The sequence below is a fragment of the Esox lucius genome, chromosome 10 (genome assembly GCF_011004845.1).
Source record: "Esox lucius isolate fEsoLuc1 chromosome 10, fEsoLuc1.pri, whole genome shotgun sequence".
Taxonomy (NCBI): domain Eukaryota; kingdom Metazoa; phylum Chordata; class Actinopteri; order Esociformes; family Esocidae; genus Esox; species Esox lucius.
The window spans coordinates 23815552-23831999 of NC_047578.1; the positions used below are offsets into that span (position 1 = coordinate 23815552).

Consider the following 16448-nt stretch of genomic DNA (forward strand, 5'->3'; position numbering starts at 1 on the left):
ACCACAGACCTACAGATCTGACAGATAATGCTGTCAATAGGCCACCTTAGTTCTAACACCTAACATTAACCCTTAATGCCTAAACCTAAAAGTAACCCTAGTTCTAACACTCTGCCCAAATGTACAATTTCCCCTTCACCTATAATCCCCGAGTTGGAATCACAATATCCATATTGGAGAAAAAAAATTACTTGTGGGGACCTATTTTATTTTTCAGGTTTTACTGAAGAATTTAGATATTAGAACACAGTTGGGAAAATACCTGTTCAGTTGCAGTAATTTAAATATATTTGTTCTCCAACCCACTGACATTTACAGTTAACGAAAATACAAATAGAAAATTACCTATGAAATGTTATTTGCTAATTGGTGTTCTAAATGAAACGCTTCCGAAAGTCTGGAAATTGCCTACACTCCCCACAATTCTTAGAGAGGCGGTTGCTGGGCGCTCGAACTTGCCCGCAGCAAGTGTTTAACCAAACGATCAGGTACAATGACAGCATTTTGAGTTCTACATTCTGTTGTATGAATGATGACCGAGTGTATGGATTAGCACAATGGCTGTCGAAGGTAAGATAACTCGATGTTACTAATAAAAAGTGAATAGCTGAGGTTATTTTATTTCAGCAGTGAGACGATGCGTGATATCACCGTGCTTGAATGAATCAACCTGATATAGGCAGTAATGGGTTTCTTGCAAAGTCAACTGTGAAAGCCTGTGATTGGACGATATTTCAGTTGCCGCGCTCCGCATATTTTTAGTCTGGTAATCTTTTCATGGCGTGCACAATATATTGATACCACACTGGCGTTTGCAAAGAGGGAAAGAAATCCATTCACATGCTGTACAGATCAGTATTAATGCGCAAGCGTCAGTTGTTAAGGGTGTTCTCATACTCGACCATTCCGAATGAAACCCCGTGCGACGTTGTTTAGAAAAAGCAGTGATGAAAATACTACAGAATAGAGCTTCAGTCTTCCAAAATGATTTAAAGGCTATGGAAGTGTGGATAGATTTAGGGAAAACATTTGCATAATTAGGTTATATTTCTGACGCGCTGTGTTTTACTGTGCGGTGCTCGAGGTCTGCACCTGTTCACTAGGATGCTGAAGCCCGCGGTGAGTGTTCCATCGTAGGAAAACAATACTTTGTTTTGACAGATTAAACGCTGCACTTTAAATGCGTTTACTTCAATTAACTACATATTGTTCTTCCCTGTATTAACTGTAAGGGCTGGTTTTCCAGTGATCACAAGTTATGTTACGTGAACAGCTTTGTTCACATCAGTGATAAATAGCCATTAGTTTCGACAAAGGCGACGTTTTTAACATTCGGTGAAGAAGACAAGAATCTGTAGCCACTGTGTGCAGTTTAACCGCGATGCTCGGCCAGTCACCTCACCTTATTGGAGGCATTTTGTGGATTCAGAATCCAATGAGAGGTATGTTTGCTGCGCTCATATGGCATTATACATATTTGAACCCTTTGTCTGGTGTGATTATAATTGTTCTATTTAGGTTCAGAAAATGCTCATCAATTGTTGTAATGCCTTGTACTGACGCTATTCCTTGCAATCATAACCGGTCTTTCTGGTTCCCCTTTTCAAGTTAACATCGAATGTGTCATTTGGTGAAATCAACACGTTCTTTACTCTTCAAGCCATTAGCATTACGTTTTCATTTTACAGACGCTTTTATCCAGAGCAACTAACACTAGTGAATGCATACGTTTTCATACATTTCACTAGAGAATGCCAACGTATGTGTAGTCTTGGGTGTCCTCTGCTTCTATGGGTGGGCATAGGACCAATGCAGGACTGAACTTAGAAAAGTAAACTGAACTCTTATATGGCCCATTGGCCCACAGCAGACTGCAGACTCCTCAACTTGGGTTTGGAAGATACAATGTTATCAAGATACTGAGGTGCTGATTCTCTTAATAAAAATTATATACTGTGAATTTATTATGACTTGATGTTCCAAACATATTGCTCCTATATGTCTGCTACAGAGCAACCTGATGTGGCAGGGCTTGAAAAAACTACTGGAAATAGAACCCTTCTGGGGTACACTGCAGAAGCTGGCTACAGACAGACAAGTCAGCATTTGAAATTTATTTTATTCAGTCATGGAAACAAAGAGGGCTGCTAGCATGTTGGCTCAATTAAGTACAAAGCCTCAAGTAGCTGCCTGCCCCTTTTAATAGGAAAATAATTGTTTACAAGTGATCTGCAGTGTGTATTTGTGAAGACTGCACAAAAAATTATTGTGGGATACTAGGACTATGTAGAACGATCACACCAGGTTAGTCCTCAGGGTGCCCAGAGATCAGACCAGGTAAGTCCTCAGGGTGACCAGAGATCAGACCAGGTTAGTCCTCAGGGTGCCCAGAGATCAGACCAGGTTAGTCCTCAGGGTGCCCAGAGATCAGACCAGGTTAGTCCTCAGGGTGCCCAGAGATCAGACCAGGTTAGTCCTCAGGGTGTCCAGAGATCAGACCAGGTTAGTCCTCAGGGTGCCCAGAGATCAGACCAGGTTAGTCCTCAGGGTGACCAGAGATCAGACCAGGTTAGTCCTCAGGGTGTCCAGAGATCAGACCAGGTTAGTCCTCAGGGTGCCCAGAGATCAGACCAGGTAAGTCCTCAGGGTGACCAGAGATGCTTTCAATAAAAACGCTGAACCCCCATCCCTCTGAAATTATATCTTGTTTTGCAATGAGTGACCAAAAAGTATATTTATAACAGGCAAAGTGATTGTGTCAAGCAACAAAGTATCAAATATTTTACCATTGCAGCATTTGATTTAAAGTCACGGAAACCTAAGTTGGCTGATGCGTGTAGAGTTCACAGCTGGCAGTGCCCCATAGTGAATGGTTGTTCCCCATTCCCTAGTCACTTTGCGTCATCACTCTCTTCTTTGCTGCACATGTACCTTAACTGTCAAGATGATCAGTTAAGATAAAATTGTATATGTTGATTGTACTCCTGGCCAAGAGTTTGTGTGGGTAGTGTCTTAATATCATTATAAAACCTGCACTGAGTTTTAGTTGCCTTTAAACCGGTTTTAACTGTTCCATTGTTTTGCAGTACACTGTGACCAGAAGTTGAAATATTTCTGCAACATACCCAGCAGTGGTTTGTGCTGTAATCATGTCAACCCAATGTCATGTTTGGCCTGACAAGGGGTAGAAACAAACTGCTTGATGGCGTCAACAAACTGGTAGCCTAGAGATGAGGGATCTTCAAGCACATTTTATTCAGAAACATCATTGCTTAGGCTGATTGATCTGCAATCAAGACACATTGATCTTACTAAAATTATTTAGCAGAATACAATTCACTCGGGACAGATTCAGGCCGACATTGAAATGCTAGGGGTGGAGAGTGGATGATATTGCTTTGTGTGAAGAAGGTCCTGTGGTCAGACTGTCTTGGAGATGAGGTATATCATCAGCCAGTCTGAAACCGCTTTATATCAGATACACAATCATAAGATTAATTACATCTTGCTCATATGTGCAGACAGCATGTCTCCTACCTCATCACACACACACACACACACCTTAAAGAACAGTGAAATCAAAAATGCACTGAATATTGCTGTTCTTCTTGATGATGACTCTGATGAAGCCTAACTTAATACTGCCTTGAGAGTCATGTGGCTGTAATTGTCATAACTGGTGTCACTTCATGCCAAATGATATGAACACAGTCATAATGCCCTGCTGCATGTTCTTCTGTGAAACAGTGAACGCTTATTTTGCACATACTGACATTCTTTGTAATGACTGCTTATTTTATCTGTTTTATACATGGGACACTGCAAATGGCTTTGTGGTTTGAGGGTTCCAGTGAAGATTTAGAGAGCATTGCTTTACCCTACAATTGGCTGCACTGGCCTGTCTGCCTAACCAATGCTCCCAACCCTTGGTTAGGAGCAGTGTTTACCCCTTTGGCCGAGGCTGTCCGTTCCCTTCAGTCTGCCCTCTATCTCTGCTCAACTTCTCTAATGTGGCCTACCCCGATGCTTCTCGCTGTGCATCCATTCAGAACCGTGTATCGCATCCCTCAGTTCCACTGGCCTGGAGTCTTGGCTTCGGAGACTAGGCCTGTCTGCACAGTGTAAGAGGATGGTTACACTGACAAAGGTTTGTTGCTCTTTCAAAACCAACCCCTTTCACATTGTTTATCTAGGGATTTATCAAAGAAATACATAGTATAGGAAGAAAACACTGAACTCACATGCATGATATCATAGTTAACCTTAGTAATACTCTGATTTTCAGTAATACAAAATTGGAATGTGGTAGTTGAGATTTTATTTGTGTGGTCCTGTTGTAGTTCAGTAGGCACACGGTATGAAATATACATTACAAAACATTACTTAAATCTATGCACCAACTTTAAGTAACTCTGGATAAGAGAGTCTGCTAAATGAATATAATTTAATATCTGTGACCATTTGTTAGGATGGATAAGATAATGAAGTCCCTTTGGTTATGCTTTCAAACTACTCACTGTAGTGTTATTGGCTGTGGCCAATACTCCATTTAGGCGAACTATGTACCCCAATGCATGTATAAGTGATTTGTATCAGACCAACTAACAGAATGGTAACACAATTAACTGCAGTTTTTTGGCAATGTAGGCTTTGTTACTAATTTGTACTAACCAGTCTTGCTAGAATGTTATATTCTTGTTTGCGTAATTAAAGGAACTTTGAAGTGTGAACTTACACTGATCAGCCATAACATTATGACCACTGGCACTGATGATCTTATCACCTGTCAGTGGGTGGGATATATTAGGCAGCAAGTGAAAATTATTTTGAAGTGTTAGTTTAAGGATCTGAGGGACTTTGACAAGGGCCAAATTGCGATGGCTAGACGACTGGAATAGAGCCTCTCCAAAACTGCAGCCCTTGTGGGGTGTTCCCGGTCTGCAGTGGTCAGTACCGATCAAAAGTGGTTCAAGGAAGGAAAAGCGGTGAACCGGCGACAGGGTAATGGGCGGCCAAGGCTCATTGTTGCATGTGGGGAGCGAAGTCTGGCCCGTGTTTTCAGATCCAACAAACAAGCTACTGTAGCTCAAATTGCTGAAAAAGTTAATGCTAGTACTGATAGAAAGGTGTGAGAACACACAGTGCATCACAGTTTGTTGTGTATGGGGCTGCATAACCGCAAACCAGTCAGGGTGCCCATGCTGACCCCTGTCCACTGTCGAAAGTGCCTAAAATGGGCACGTGGGCATAAGAACTGGACCACGGGGCAATGGAAAAAGGTGGCCTGGTCTGACGAATAACGTTTCCTTTTACATCACGTTAATGGCTGGGTGCGTGTGCGTTGCTTACCTGGAGAACACATGGCGCCAGGATGCACTATGGGAAGGAGGGAAGCCGGCGGAGGAAGTAAGATGCTTTGGGCAATGTTCTACTGGGAAACCCTGGGTCCTGCCATTCATGTGAATGTTACTTTAACATGTACCACCTACCTGAGCATTGTTGCAGAACATGTGCACCCTTTCATGGCAACAGTAATTCCTGATGGCATTGGCCTGTTTCAGAAGGATAATACTCCCTGCCATAAAGCAAAAATTGTTCAGGAATGGTTTGAGGAATACAACAACGAGTTCAAGGTGTTGGCCTCCAAATTCCCCAGATCCAATCAAGCATCTGTGGGATGTGCTGGACAAACAAGATCGATCCATGGAGGCCCCACCTCGCAACTAACCGGACTTAAAGGATCTGCTGCTAACTTCTTGGTGCCAGATACCACAACTTCAGGTCTAGTGGAGTCCATGCCTTGATGGGTCAAGGCTGTTTTTGGGCGAAAGGGGGACCTACACAATATTAGGCAGGTGGTGATAATGTTATGGCTGATCGGTGTACACTCACCTAAAGGATTATTAGGAACACCTGTTCAATTTCTCATTAATGCAATTATCTAATCAACCAATCACATGGCAGTTGCTTCAATTCATTTAGGGGTGTGGTCTTGGTCAAGAGAATCTCCTGAACTCCAAACTGAATGGGAAAGAAAGGTGATTTAAGCAATTTTGAGCGTGGAATGGTTGTTGGTGCCAGACGGGCCGGTCTGAGTATTTCACAATCTGCTCAGTTACTGGGATTTTCACGCACAACCATTTCTAGGGTTTACAAAGAATGGTGTGAAAAGGAAAAAACATCCAGTATGCAGCAGTCCTGTGGGCGAAAATGCCTTGTTGATGCTAGAGGTCAGAGGAGAATGGGCCGACTGATTCAAGCTGATAGAAGAGCAACTTTGACTGAAATAACAACTCGTTACAACCGAGGTATGCAGCAAAGCATTTGTGAAGCCACAACACGCACAACCTTGAGGCGGATGGGCTACAACAGCAGAAGACCCCACCGGGTACCACTCATCTCCACTACAAATAGGAAAAAGAGGCTACAACTTGCACGAGCTCACCAAAATTGGACAGTTGAAGACTGGAAGAATGTTGCCTGGTCTGATGAGTTTTGATTTCTTTTGAGACATTCAGATGGTAGAGTCAGAATTTGGCGTAAACAGAATGAGAACATGGATCCATCATGCCTTGTTACCACTGTGCAGGCTGGTGGTGGTGGTGTAATGGTGTGGGGGATGTTTTCTTGGCACACTTTAGGCCCCTTAGTGCCAATTGGGCATCGTTTAAATGCCACAGCCTACCTGAGCATTGTTTCTGACCATGTCCATCCCTTTATGACCACCATGTACCCATCCTCTGATGGCTACTTCCAGCAGGATAATGCACCATGTCACAAATCTCGAATCATTTCAAATTGGTTTCTTGAACATGACAATGAGTTCACTGTCCTGAAATGGCCTCCACAGTCACCAGATCTCAACCCAATAGAGCATCTTTGGGATGTGGTGGAACGGGAGCTTCATGCCCTGGATGTGCATCCCACAAATCTCCATCAACTGCAAGATGCTATCCTATCAATATGGGCCAACATTTCTAAAGAATGCTTTCAGCACCTTGTTGAATCAATGCCACGTAGAATTAAGGCAGTTCTGAAGGTGAAAGGGGGTCAAACACAGTGTTAGTACGGTGTTCCTAATAATCCTTTAGGTGAGTGTATATCACACCTAAATAGTTAACTGAGTTTAGCGCCACCTGCTGTAGTGTCTTTGAATGTTATTATATATTATATGAAGGCAGTGTCTGAAATTAACTTTTAGGTTCACCGGCCAAGATTTAAAAAAATCTGCCAGCCACGCATATTTTTACCAGCCAAAATTATACATTGCCACACCACACCAGATATCACCATAGCATGAGCATCATACTGTTGCCAGCACCTTTGTCTCCAAACCTCCATTTCTCACAAAACTTTAGTTTGTTATGTGATTCGGCACATCCCTATTTTATAGGGGTGTAACGATTAATTTTAACCACGATTCGATTCGTATCACGATTCGTGGTTGTCGATACGATTCAAGGCCGATAATGGTTCATTTTGAACGATACGATCCGAAACGATTCAGTGACTTGAAATCGATTCAGTATATTTTCAGCCAAAAATTCAACCCGTTTGACTGAAATAAATACCTGGATACTGGACAGTGCAGGTGAAGTTTCCTAGATTCCTGTTGTTTCTTGTAAGGGAATCAGGTATCAATTAATTATGGATATAAACAAACAAGTAAACAACAATTAATAGCAAATGCATTCACATTTTATTTGAATAAAGTGCAACCAACACTTTAGGTTGAATTAACAGGAAGTTAAAATGTTCTGCTCTCAGTTTCAATATTCAATACATTCAATAAAAGTACAGTAAGTGCAACCAACATTTCAACTGTAGGTTTACCTGCTACTTGTGCTTTTGTTTTTCAACATAAAAATACTACTATATTAATATCAAAAGTAAAGTGCAACCAACACTTTCCACACACTGGACCGCAATGGTGGCTTGATAATTTCTCGCTCGTCGGCTTCTCCTCTGCCATCTGCCATGCTATGTTTTGTTGTCTTTGCGCTGCTGCTGGCCCGGGGCGATGACGTCACGGATAGGCAGACTGAATCGAGTAACGTTTATCGCCTTTATCATTAAAAGTGCTAAGAAAAAACATTCCTATAAAGTCTGACGTGCTTAAATCCAATGGGTTATTTCCTAGTATCGATACAATCGATTGATTACATTTTAAAACGATGTTAGATCAATATATATCGTCCGGAAGGCCAACTTGCTGAGCACAGATCGATGTAGTTGGATCATAGGAATATAAATCCATACATCGATGTAGTAGATGGATCATTACACCCCTACTATTTTAAGATTATTTGATTTTTTTATGTCCCATGAAGCCGAGAACATTTGGCGCTTCAAACATTGCATACACATCCGGCATTTTAGATGTACCAATAATAGTATATAATTATTGTGGCAACAAAATGTTCTCAGAATAGCCCATCAACAAAATTGTGTGTTTTCATCAAGCCTCCATACAGACCTTCTCCAGATCCTTCAGGTTTCAGGGCGTTCGCTGGGCAATACGCACTTTCAGATCCCTCCAAAGACTTTCTATTGGGTTCAGGTCTGGTGAATGGCTAGGCCACTCCAGGACCTTGAGATGCTTCTTACGGAGCCACTCCTTAGTTGCCCTGGCTGTGGGTTTCGGGTCGTTGTCATGCTGGAAGACCCAGCCACAAACCATCTTCAATGCTCTTGCTGAAGGAAGGAGGTTGTTGGCCAAGATCTCGCGATACATGGCCCCATCCATCCTCCCCTCAATACAGTGCAGTCGTCCTGTCCCCTTTACAGAAAAGCATCCCCAAAGAATTATGTTTCCACCTCCATGCTTCATGGTTGGGATGGTGTTCTTGGGGTTGTACTCATCCTTCTTCCTCCAAACATGGCGAGTGGAGTTTAGTTTATTTTTGTCTCATCAGATCACATGACCTTCTCCCATTCCTCCTCTGGATCATCCAGATGGTCATTGGCAAACTTCAGACGGGCCTGGACATGCGTTGGCTTGAGCAGGGGGACCTTGCGTGCGCTGCAGGATTTTAATCCATGACGGCGTAGTGTGTTACTAATGGTTTTCTTTGAGGCTGTGGTCCCAGCTCTCTTCAGGTCATTGACCAGGTCCTGCTGTGTAGTTCTGGGCTGATCCCTCACCTTCCTCATGATCACTTATGCCCCACAAGGTGAGATCTTGTATGGAGCCCCAGACCGAGGGAGATTGACCGTCATCTTGAACTGCTTCCATTTTCTAATAATTGCGCCAATAATTGTTGCCTTCTCACCAAGCTGATTGCCTATTGTCCTGTAGCCCTTCCCAGCCTTGTAAAGGTCTACAACTTTATCCCTGATGTCATTAAACAGCTATCTGGTCTTGGCCATTGTGGAGAGGTTGGAGTCTGTTTGATTGAGTGTGTGGACAGGTGTGTTTTATACAGGTAACGAGTTCAAAGCGACGCAGTTAATACAGGTAATGAGTGGAGAACAGGAGGGCTTCTTAAAGAAAACCAACAGGTCTGTGAGAGCCGGAATTCTTACTGGTTGGTAGGTGATCAAATACTTATTATTTAAAAATCATACAATGATTTTCTGTATTTCTGTTTTAGATTCCGTCTCTCACAGTTGAAGTGTACCTATGATAAAAAAGTACAGACCTCTACATGCTTTGTAAGTAGAAAAACCTGCAAAATCGGCAGTGTATCAAATACTTGTTCTCCCCACAGTATCCATGTCCTATAAAATTATTTACATTTAAGTTATACAGGATCAAACCACTTGTCCTGTGTTTTCCTACAGGTTGTCTAAAAGGGGCTAAAGAGCTTACTAATAGGAATAGTAAAACAAGCAGGAGCTTGGTCCGCATTGCCGGCAGTAAGTCAGACTTGTTCCCAGTGCAGGTTGGACTCCGGCAGGGCTGCCCTTTGTCGCCGGTTCTGTTCGTAATTTTTATGGACGGAATTTCTAGGCGCAGCCAGGGGCCGGAGGGTGTCAGGTTTGGGGACCACACAATTTCATCTCTGCTCTTTGCAGATGATGTTGTTGTGTTGGCCCCTTCTAACCAGGACCTTCAGCATGCACTGGGACGGTTTGCAGCCGAGTGTGAAGCGGTGGGGATGAGAATCAGCACCTCCAAATCCGAGGCCATGGTCCTCAGTCGGAAAAGGGTGGCTTGCCCACTTCAGGTTGGTGGAGAGTGCCTGCCTCAAGTGGAGGATTTTAAGTATCTAGGGGTCTTGTTCACGAGTGAGGGAAGGATGGAACGGGAGATTGACAGACGGATCGGTGCAGCTTCTGCAGTAATGCAGTCGATGTATCGGTCTGTCGTGGTGAAGAAAGAGCTGAGCCGCAAGGCGAAGCTCTCGATTTACCAGTCAATCTACGTTCCTACTCTCACCTATGGTCATGAGCTTTGGGTCATGACCGAAAGGACAAGATCCCGGATACAGGTGGCAAGATCCCGCAGGGTGGCTGGGCGATCCCTTAGAGATAGGGTGAGAAGCTCAGTCACCCGGGAGGAGCTCAGAGTAGAGCCGCTGCTCCTCCACATCGAGAAGGGTCAGCTGAGGTGGCTTGGGCATCTGTTTCGGATGCCTCCGGAACGCCTTGCTGGGAAGGTGTTCCGGTCCCGTCCCACCGGGAGGAGACCCCGGGGAAGACCTAGGACACGCTGGATGGACTATGTCTCCCGGCTGGCCTGGGAACGCCTCGGTGTCCCCCCGGAAGAGCTAGAGGAAGTGTCAGGGGATAGGGAAGTCTGGGCATCCCTGCTTAGACTGCTGCCCCCGCGACCCGGCCCCGGATAAGCGGAAGAAGATGGATGGATGGATGACTATTGTAATGTGAAAATATTGAATGAATACCTTATAAAGCCCCTATATCTATTATCGGCTTCATAATTAGCTACACTTATATATTACAAATGTATATATACTGTATATGCTCATGGGTCAGGATTTTATTCCTATAATCTTTTAATCAAAACCTTTACGTTTATTTAGCCAGTTTCCAAAATTACGTTATTTAGCCAGTTTCCAGGCAAAATATGAACCTATCTAGCTACCTGTCTAATTATTTACAAAACTAAAACGCAAGCGGCACCGTTACCACAGCTAACTTGTAGACAACGTAGCTTATAGACACAGTCCAGTCTTAAGTCAGGGAGATTTCTCTCACTTCAAATATCCTTACCGTTTTACTCTCAGTACAGAAACAATGGTTACTACGGCACTAGCTAGTAGCTACCGGACAATTCTGCCCAAGATCCGAAGAACGAGTTTGTAAAGACCGGATTGGAAGGCCAACTTCGCTACTTATTCCATAAAAAAAGTAAGTATATTTTCACCTCGAAGTAATGGGTGGATTTCAGTGTAACGCAGAAGAGTTAATTCCTGCTAGCCATCATGACAGATTTTATTACATTACTATATTGATACTAACATTTACCCACCTGTATTGAGGATAGCCTTCTGAGATTTACTCGCCAAAAGGAAAATCTACCTGGATTTGGCGCTTGGCGGGGATTAATTTCGGACCCTGTTAGAAGGACTCTGGATACATTTCAGCATTTAATAGGCTCTGTGCACAAGCATATGGACGAACCTCTGCTTTAGCCAGATGTCGGCATATCAGTTTCCGGTTTACTTAAGGTGATCACCCGCGTCGCCCAAAATTTCAGTTTTTAGTAGATGTCTCCAAGACCTGCCTAAAATAAGCATTAGTGATGTCCATCGAATTGTTGATGCCTTGTCCCCTGCTCCAACAAGCAAACGGAACAAGGGATTCAAACTCTACGTATCGAGTTATCTGCACAACTACGAGGGTAAGTAGTTTTCTGTGGTGTGCCGGCCGGCTATCAGCTAAGCTTAAAATTCCATAGCCTCAAAAAAGCACCAAAACAGGTCTCCTCTTTTATTTTACTACTGTAACCTCATTTCACAACGAAACTGAAAAATAACAACTGGCATAGGAAGTAAACATCTGGTCCTATATGGTATTAATTGCGCTTAAACCTGCGTTACGTGGAAGTATATAAAAAAATTGCCTGTTCTGACTATTTTCTAGTCTAGCGTTTGAAGTCAATGAATGGCGCAAGCCATATTTTATTAAAAAGAGGATATTCTCCTGATTTTAAAATGATGCCCCACTTGTACCTTGAAACTTAAATGAGTCACGTACATTATATATATATTTTTTTCCGTACAACAGCATCACTCATCTTGTTGTGAGTTTAAGTGTTTACTAATGCGGATGAGTATTTGTAAGTAAACCGGAAACTGCAATGCCGACTTCTAGACAAAAGCGGAAGTTTGTCACTGCGCTGGTGCACAGAGCCTATTATAACAGACATACAGTACAACTGCATTTTCAAAAAAAGTAGCCACGCTGTATAAAATGCAAATAAAAACAGAAGGGAATGATAGTATGCAAATAAATTATCCCCGTATTTAATTGAAAATAGTATATAGACAACATATCAAATGTTAAAACTGAGAAATGTTATTGTTTTTGGATAAATACATGCCCATTTTGAATTTGATGCCAGCAACATGTTTCAAAAAAGTTGGGACAGGGGCATGCTTAGCACTGTGTTTCATCACCTCTTCCTTTAACAATTATTTGTAAATGTTTTGCTAAGTGAGGAGACCAATTTCTGTATTTTTGAAAGTGAAATGTTTTCCCATTTTTGCTTGATATATGATTTCCGCTGCTCAACAGTTTGTGGTCTCCTTTGTTGTATTTTTTGTTTCATAATGTGTCAAATGTTTTCAATGGGTGACATGTCTGGACTGCAGGTAGGCCAGTTTAGCACCCAGACTCTCTTTCTATGGAGCCATGCTGTTGTAATGAATGCAAATGTGGTTTGGCATTGTCTTGCTGAAATAAGCAAGGGCTTCCCTTAAAAATATGTCTGGATGGCAACATGTATTGCTCCAAAACCTGTATTTATTGGTCTGCATTAATGGTACCTTCAAAGATATGCAAGTCACCCATGCCATGTGCACGAATGCACCTCCATACCATCATGGATGCTGGTTTTTGAACTGTGTGCTGTTAAGTAGCCAGATGGTCCCTCTCCTCTTTAATCTGGAGGATGCAGCGTCCATGATTCCCAAAAATAATTTAAAATCACATCGCCTCAGTCCATCGCAAATGACCTTGAACACAGAGAAGGCAGCAGTGATTTTAGACCTTGTTTATATATGGTTTCTTTTTTGCATGGTAGTTTTAACTTGCATTTGTAGATGCAGCGATGTACTGTGTTCACACACAATAATTTTGAAAGTGTTCCTTAGTCCATGCAGTGGTTTCCACAACAGAGTCGTGTCTGTTTTTAATGCAGTGTCATCTGAGGGGCCAAAGATCATGGCCATCCAATATCGGTTTTTGGCCTTGTCCCCCGCATACAGAGATTTATCCAGATTCTTTGAATCTTTTAAAGATATTATGTACCGTAGATGATAAGATCCCTAAACTCTTTGCAATTGTACGTTAAGAAACGTTATTCTTAAATTGTTGCACTATTTGATTGTGCAGTATTTCAGAGTGGTGAATCCCTCCCCATCCTCACTTCTGACAGACCCATCCTCTCTGGAATTACCTTTTAATACCCAATCGTTACTGACCTGTTGCCAATTGACCTAATTAATTGGGTGATATTCCACCAGGTTTATATATTTTATATTTTTTATATTTTATATTTTTTTCTAATTTGGGCCCATTATTGTTCTCACTATATATGCTGCCTCTGGGCGATATAATCTGAAATCACAATGTAAATTTTCACTGTTATGCTGATGACACTTTTATATATTTCAATGAAGCATGGAAAAGCCCCAAAATTAGCTACTTTGGAACCATGCATTTCAGATATTCGGAAGTGGATGACTCAAGGAAAACAGAAATGCTTGTTTTAGGACCCAAGAAACAAAGACCTTTGTTAGCAGATCTCTGTGAACCTCGCCGGCTGCATGGTCGTATCCCAAAAAACTGTAAGAAACCTCTGCGTTACCTTTGACCCTAACCTCTCCTTTGATGAACACATAAAATGTCTCGAGTTGCATATTTTCATATTCGAAACTTTGCAAAAATCTGAAACTTTCTATCAAAAACTGATCTAGAAAAATTAATCCATGCTTTCGTTACTTCTAGACTAGATTACTGCAAAGCTCTTCTTTCTGGTTACCCTGACAAATCAATTAATAAACTTCAATTAGTGCTACACATGGCTGCTAGAATCCTAACTAGAACAAAAAAATTTTAACACATTACTCCTTACACTGGCTGCCTGTTAGAGTTAGGGCTTATTTTAAGGTTTTACTGTTAACCTATAAATCCATGGACTTGCTCCTACTTACTTTGCTGAAATGATCCTACCTACAAGTAACCTACGATCGCAAATGCAGGCCTTTTAATTGTACCTAGAATTTCTAAACAAACAGCCGGAGGCAGGGCCTTTTCTCTTAGAGCTCCACTACTGTGGAATGATCTGCCAATTAAGGTTAGAAATGCAAGCTTTGAAGTGTCTCCTAAAAATTCATCTCTACAGCACGGTTTATGATTAGGTGTAGCCTGGCCCCGGGGCATGAAGGTGACCAGAAGGCTTGATACTGTCCACCCTTGCTATCTAGCCAGGTGGGCTCTCGTTGCCACTGGGATGCCCTCCCTCCAATGCCTTTCGGGTGAAGTGTCACTGACTTATTGTCTCTCTGTTGCGCACTTGTGCAATTGAGCTGTACTCTGCTGGCAATACTCATTCAGGGTGGTTGCGGTTGGTGGTTGTCCCTTTGGTTGATGCCTGGCAATGTGGGTGGATTTATTTCCTGCCTGTTGGGCCCTGTCCGGGGCCTCCCCCGGGTAGGGCCACAGTGTCGCCGGACCCCGTCTCAGTTCCAAGGTCTTAAGTTGCTATACTTTTATGCTGGGGGATTGGGTCAGTTCTCCTTCCCCACTAAGTTCTCCTTCCCCACTATAAATCGTTGTTGATATGAGGAATGCATTTTCTGAATTTTCCCAGTCTCCTCCCATTTTAAACTTTAGGAGGACATGAGGTCCTGGTTCACACCTGCGGAGTACCTGGTTTGGGGGGCCCATTGCTGTCCCTGTCCTTTTCCATCTGGTCATACTTCTGACCTAGTCTAAATTTAAATAGACTCTGGATTTGGCCCACATGCATTTATTAATTATTCCAATTGGACTCTTAATATCTCACCCAGCACAGCCAGAAGAGGACTGGTCCTCTCTAGGTTTCTTCATAAAATTCGGCCTTCTTAGGGAGTTTTTCCTAGCCACTGAAATGCAACACTACTGTTGTTTGCTCCTTGGGGTTTAAGGCCGGGTGTTTCTGTAAAAGCACTTTGTGACAACTGCTGTTGTAAAAAGGGCTTTATAAATATATTTGATTGATTGATTGATTGGTCAGAAACATGTTGCTGGCATCAAATTCAAAGTGGGCATATATTTTTCAAGAAACAAAATTTCTTAGTTTTGACATTTGATATGTTATTTTTATACTATTTATCTATTGAATATAGGGTTTAAATGATGTGCACATCATTGCATTCTGATTTTATTTACATTTTACCCAATATCCCAACTTTTTTGGAAACAGGGTTGTACAACAATTTGACATAATGGTGCAGTCTACCTTATCATCGCCTACTGTACATTAAAAAGAAAATCTTTTTGGAGTATCCTTTACTTTGAAACTGCCAGGGTAACCCTGTAAGTTCGTCAAGGCAAAATGTGAAATGGTGTTGTAATGAACTTTTTATATTTGTTACTCAAAAGAACAATATGAACAACATACCAGAGGTGGAGCTTTAATTGGTGCCATGCACCCATGGCAGCCAATCACAGGGGCCCCCAAGAAGTTTCTTATGGTTGAAAAAATTACAGCAAGCAGAATAAAATTATATTATGATTTATTTGCCACATACAATTTAGTTGATATTGTGATAAACATCTATATTTTTATGATTCCATGATGCAATTGTAAGATCAACCAATCTGTGACCGTGGGAGTGTAGCCAGCATTGCCAGATGGGACAGTTTTCCCCTTAATTGGGCAGTTTTTAATGAGTGTACGGTTTTTATGTGGAGTCTGCGGGTTATTGGGCCTATATTTTCAGTGAATCTGGCACCCCTGGGTATAACGTCGGATTTTGTCGACTCGTTTGCTAAGGATCTGAACATTGAAAAACTAAGTAACAACACATAAAAATGGAACCTAGATATGTCTGCCACTCAGAGGAAAGAAAAGCAATACATTATAAAAATGTAATATAATGATATGTACCCTTGAGAAACGTCTTTAGTAAAGTTGTTGAGCAGCAGAAGTAAGAGAAAATGGATAGATCGGACCTTACAATGATGGGAACAGCATCGCAGCTTATAGCGAAAGGGGATTACAGTTATGATCCAGGTCCAAAAGCAGCTAGCAGCAAAGTTTTGTAATTGCAGGT

At 42.1% G+C, this 16448-nt stretch overlaps 1 protein-coding gene across 5 annotated transcripts in view; it reads left to right on the forward strand.

Annotated features, from left to right (window-relative positions):
* The first annotated feature begins 462 nt into the window (after positions 1-462).
* samd12 (sterile alpha motif domain containing 12) overlaps positions 463-16448 on the forward strand; it is a 130537-nt gene continuing 114551 nt past the window's right edge. For 3 of the 5 annotated variants that reach the window (XM_020049986.3, XM_010900202.4, XM_010900204.4), the window contains exon 1: positions 1126-1442. In XM_020049986.3, the coding sequence (XP_019905545.1) occupies positions 1382-1442 (61 nt within the window). In that variant the 5' untranslated portion in view covers positions 1126-1381. The other 2 variants (XM_020049987.3, XM_020049989.3) reach the window with 2 other exon arrangements.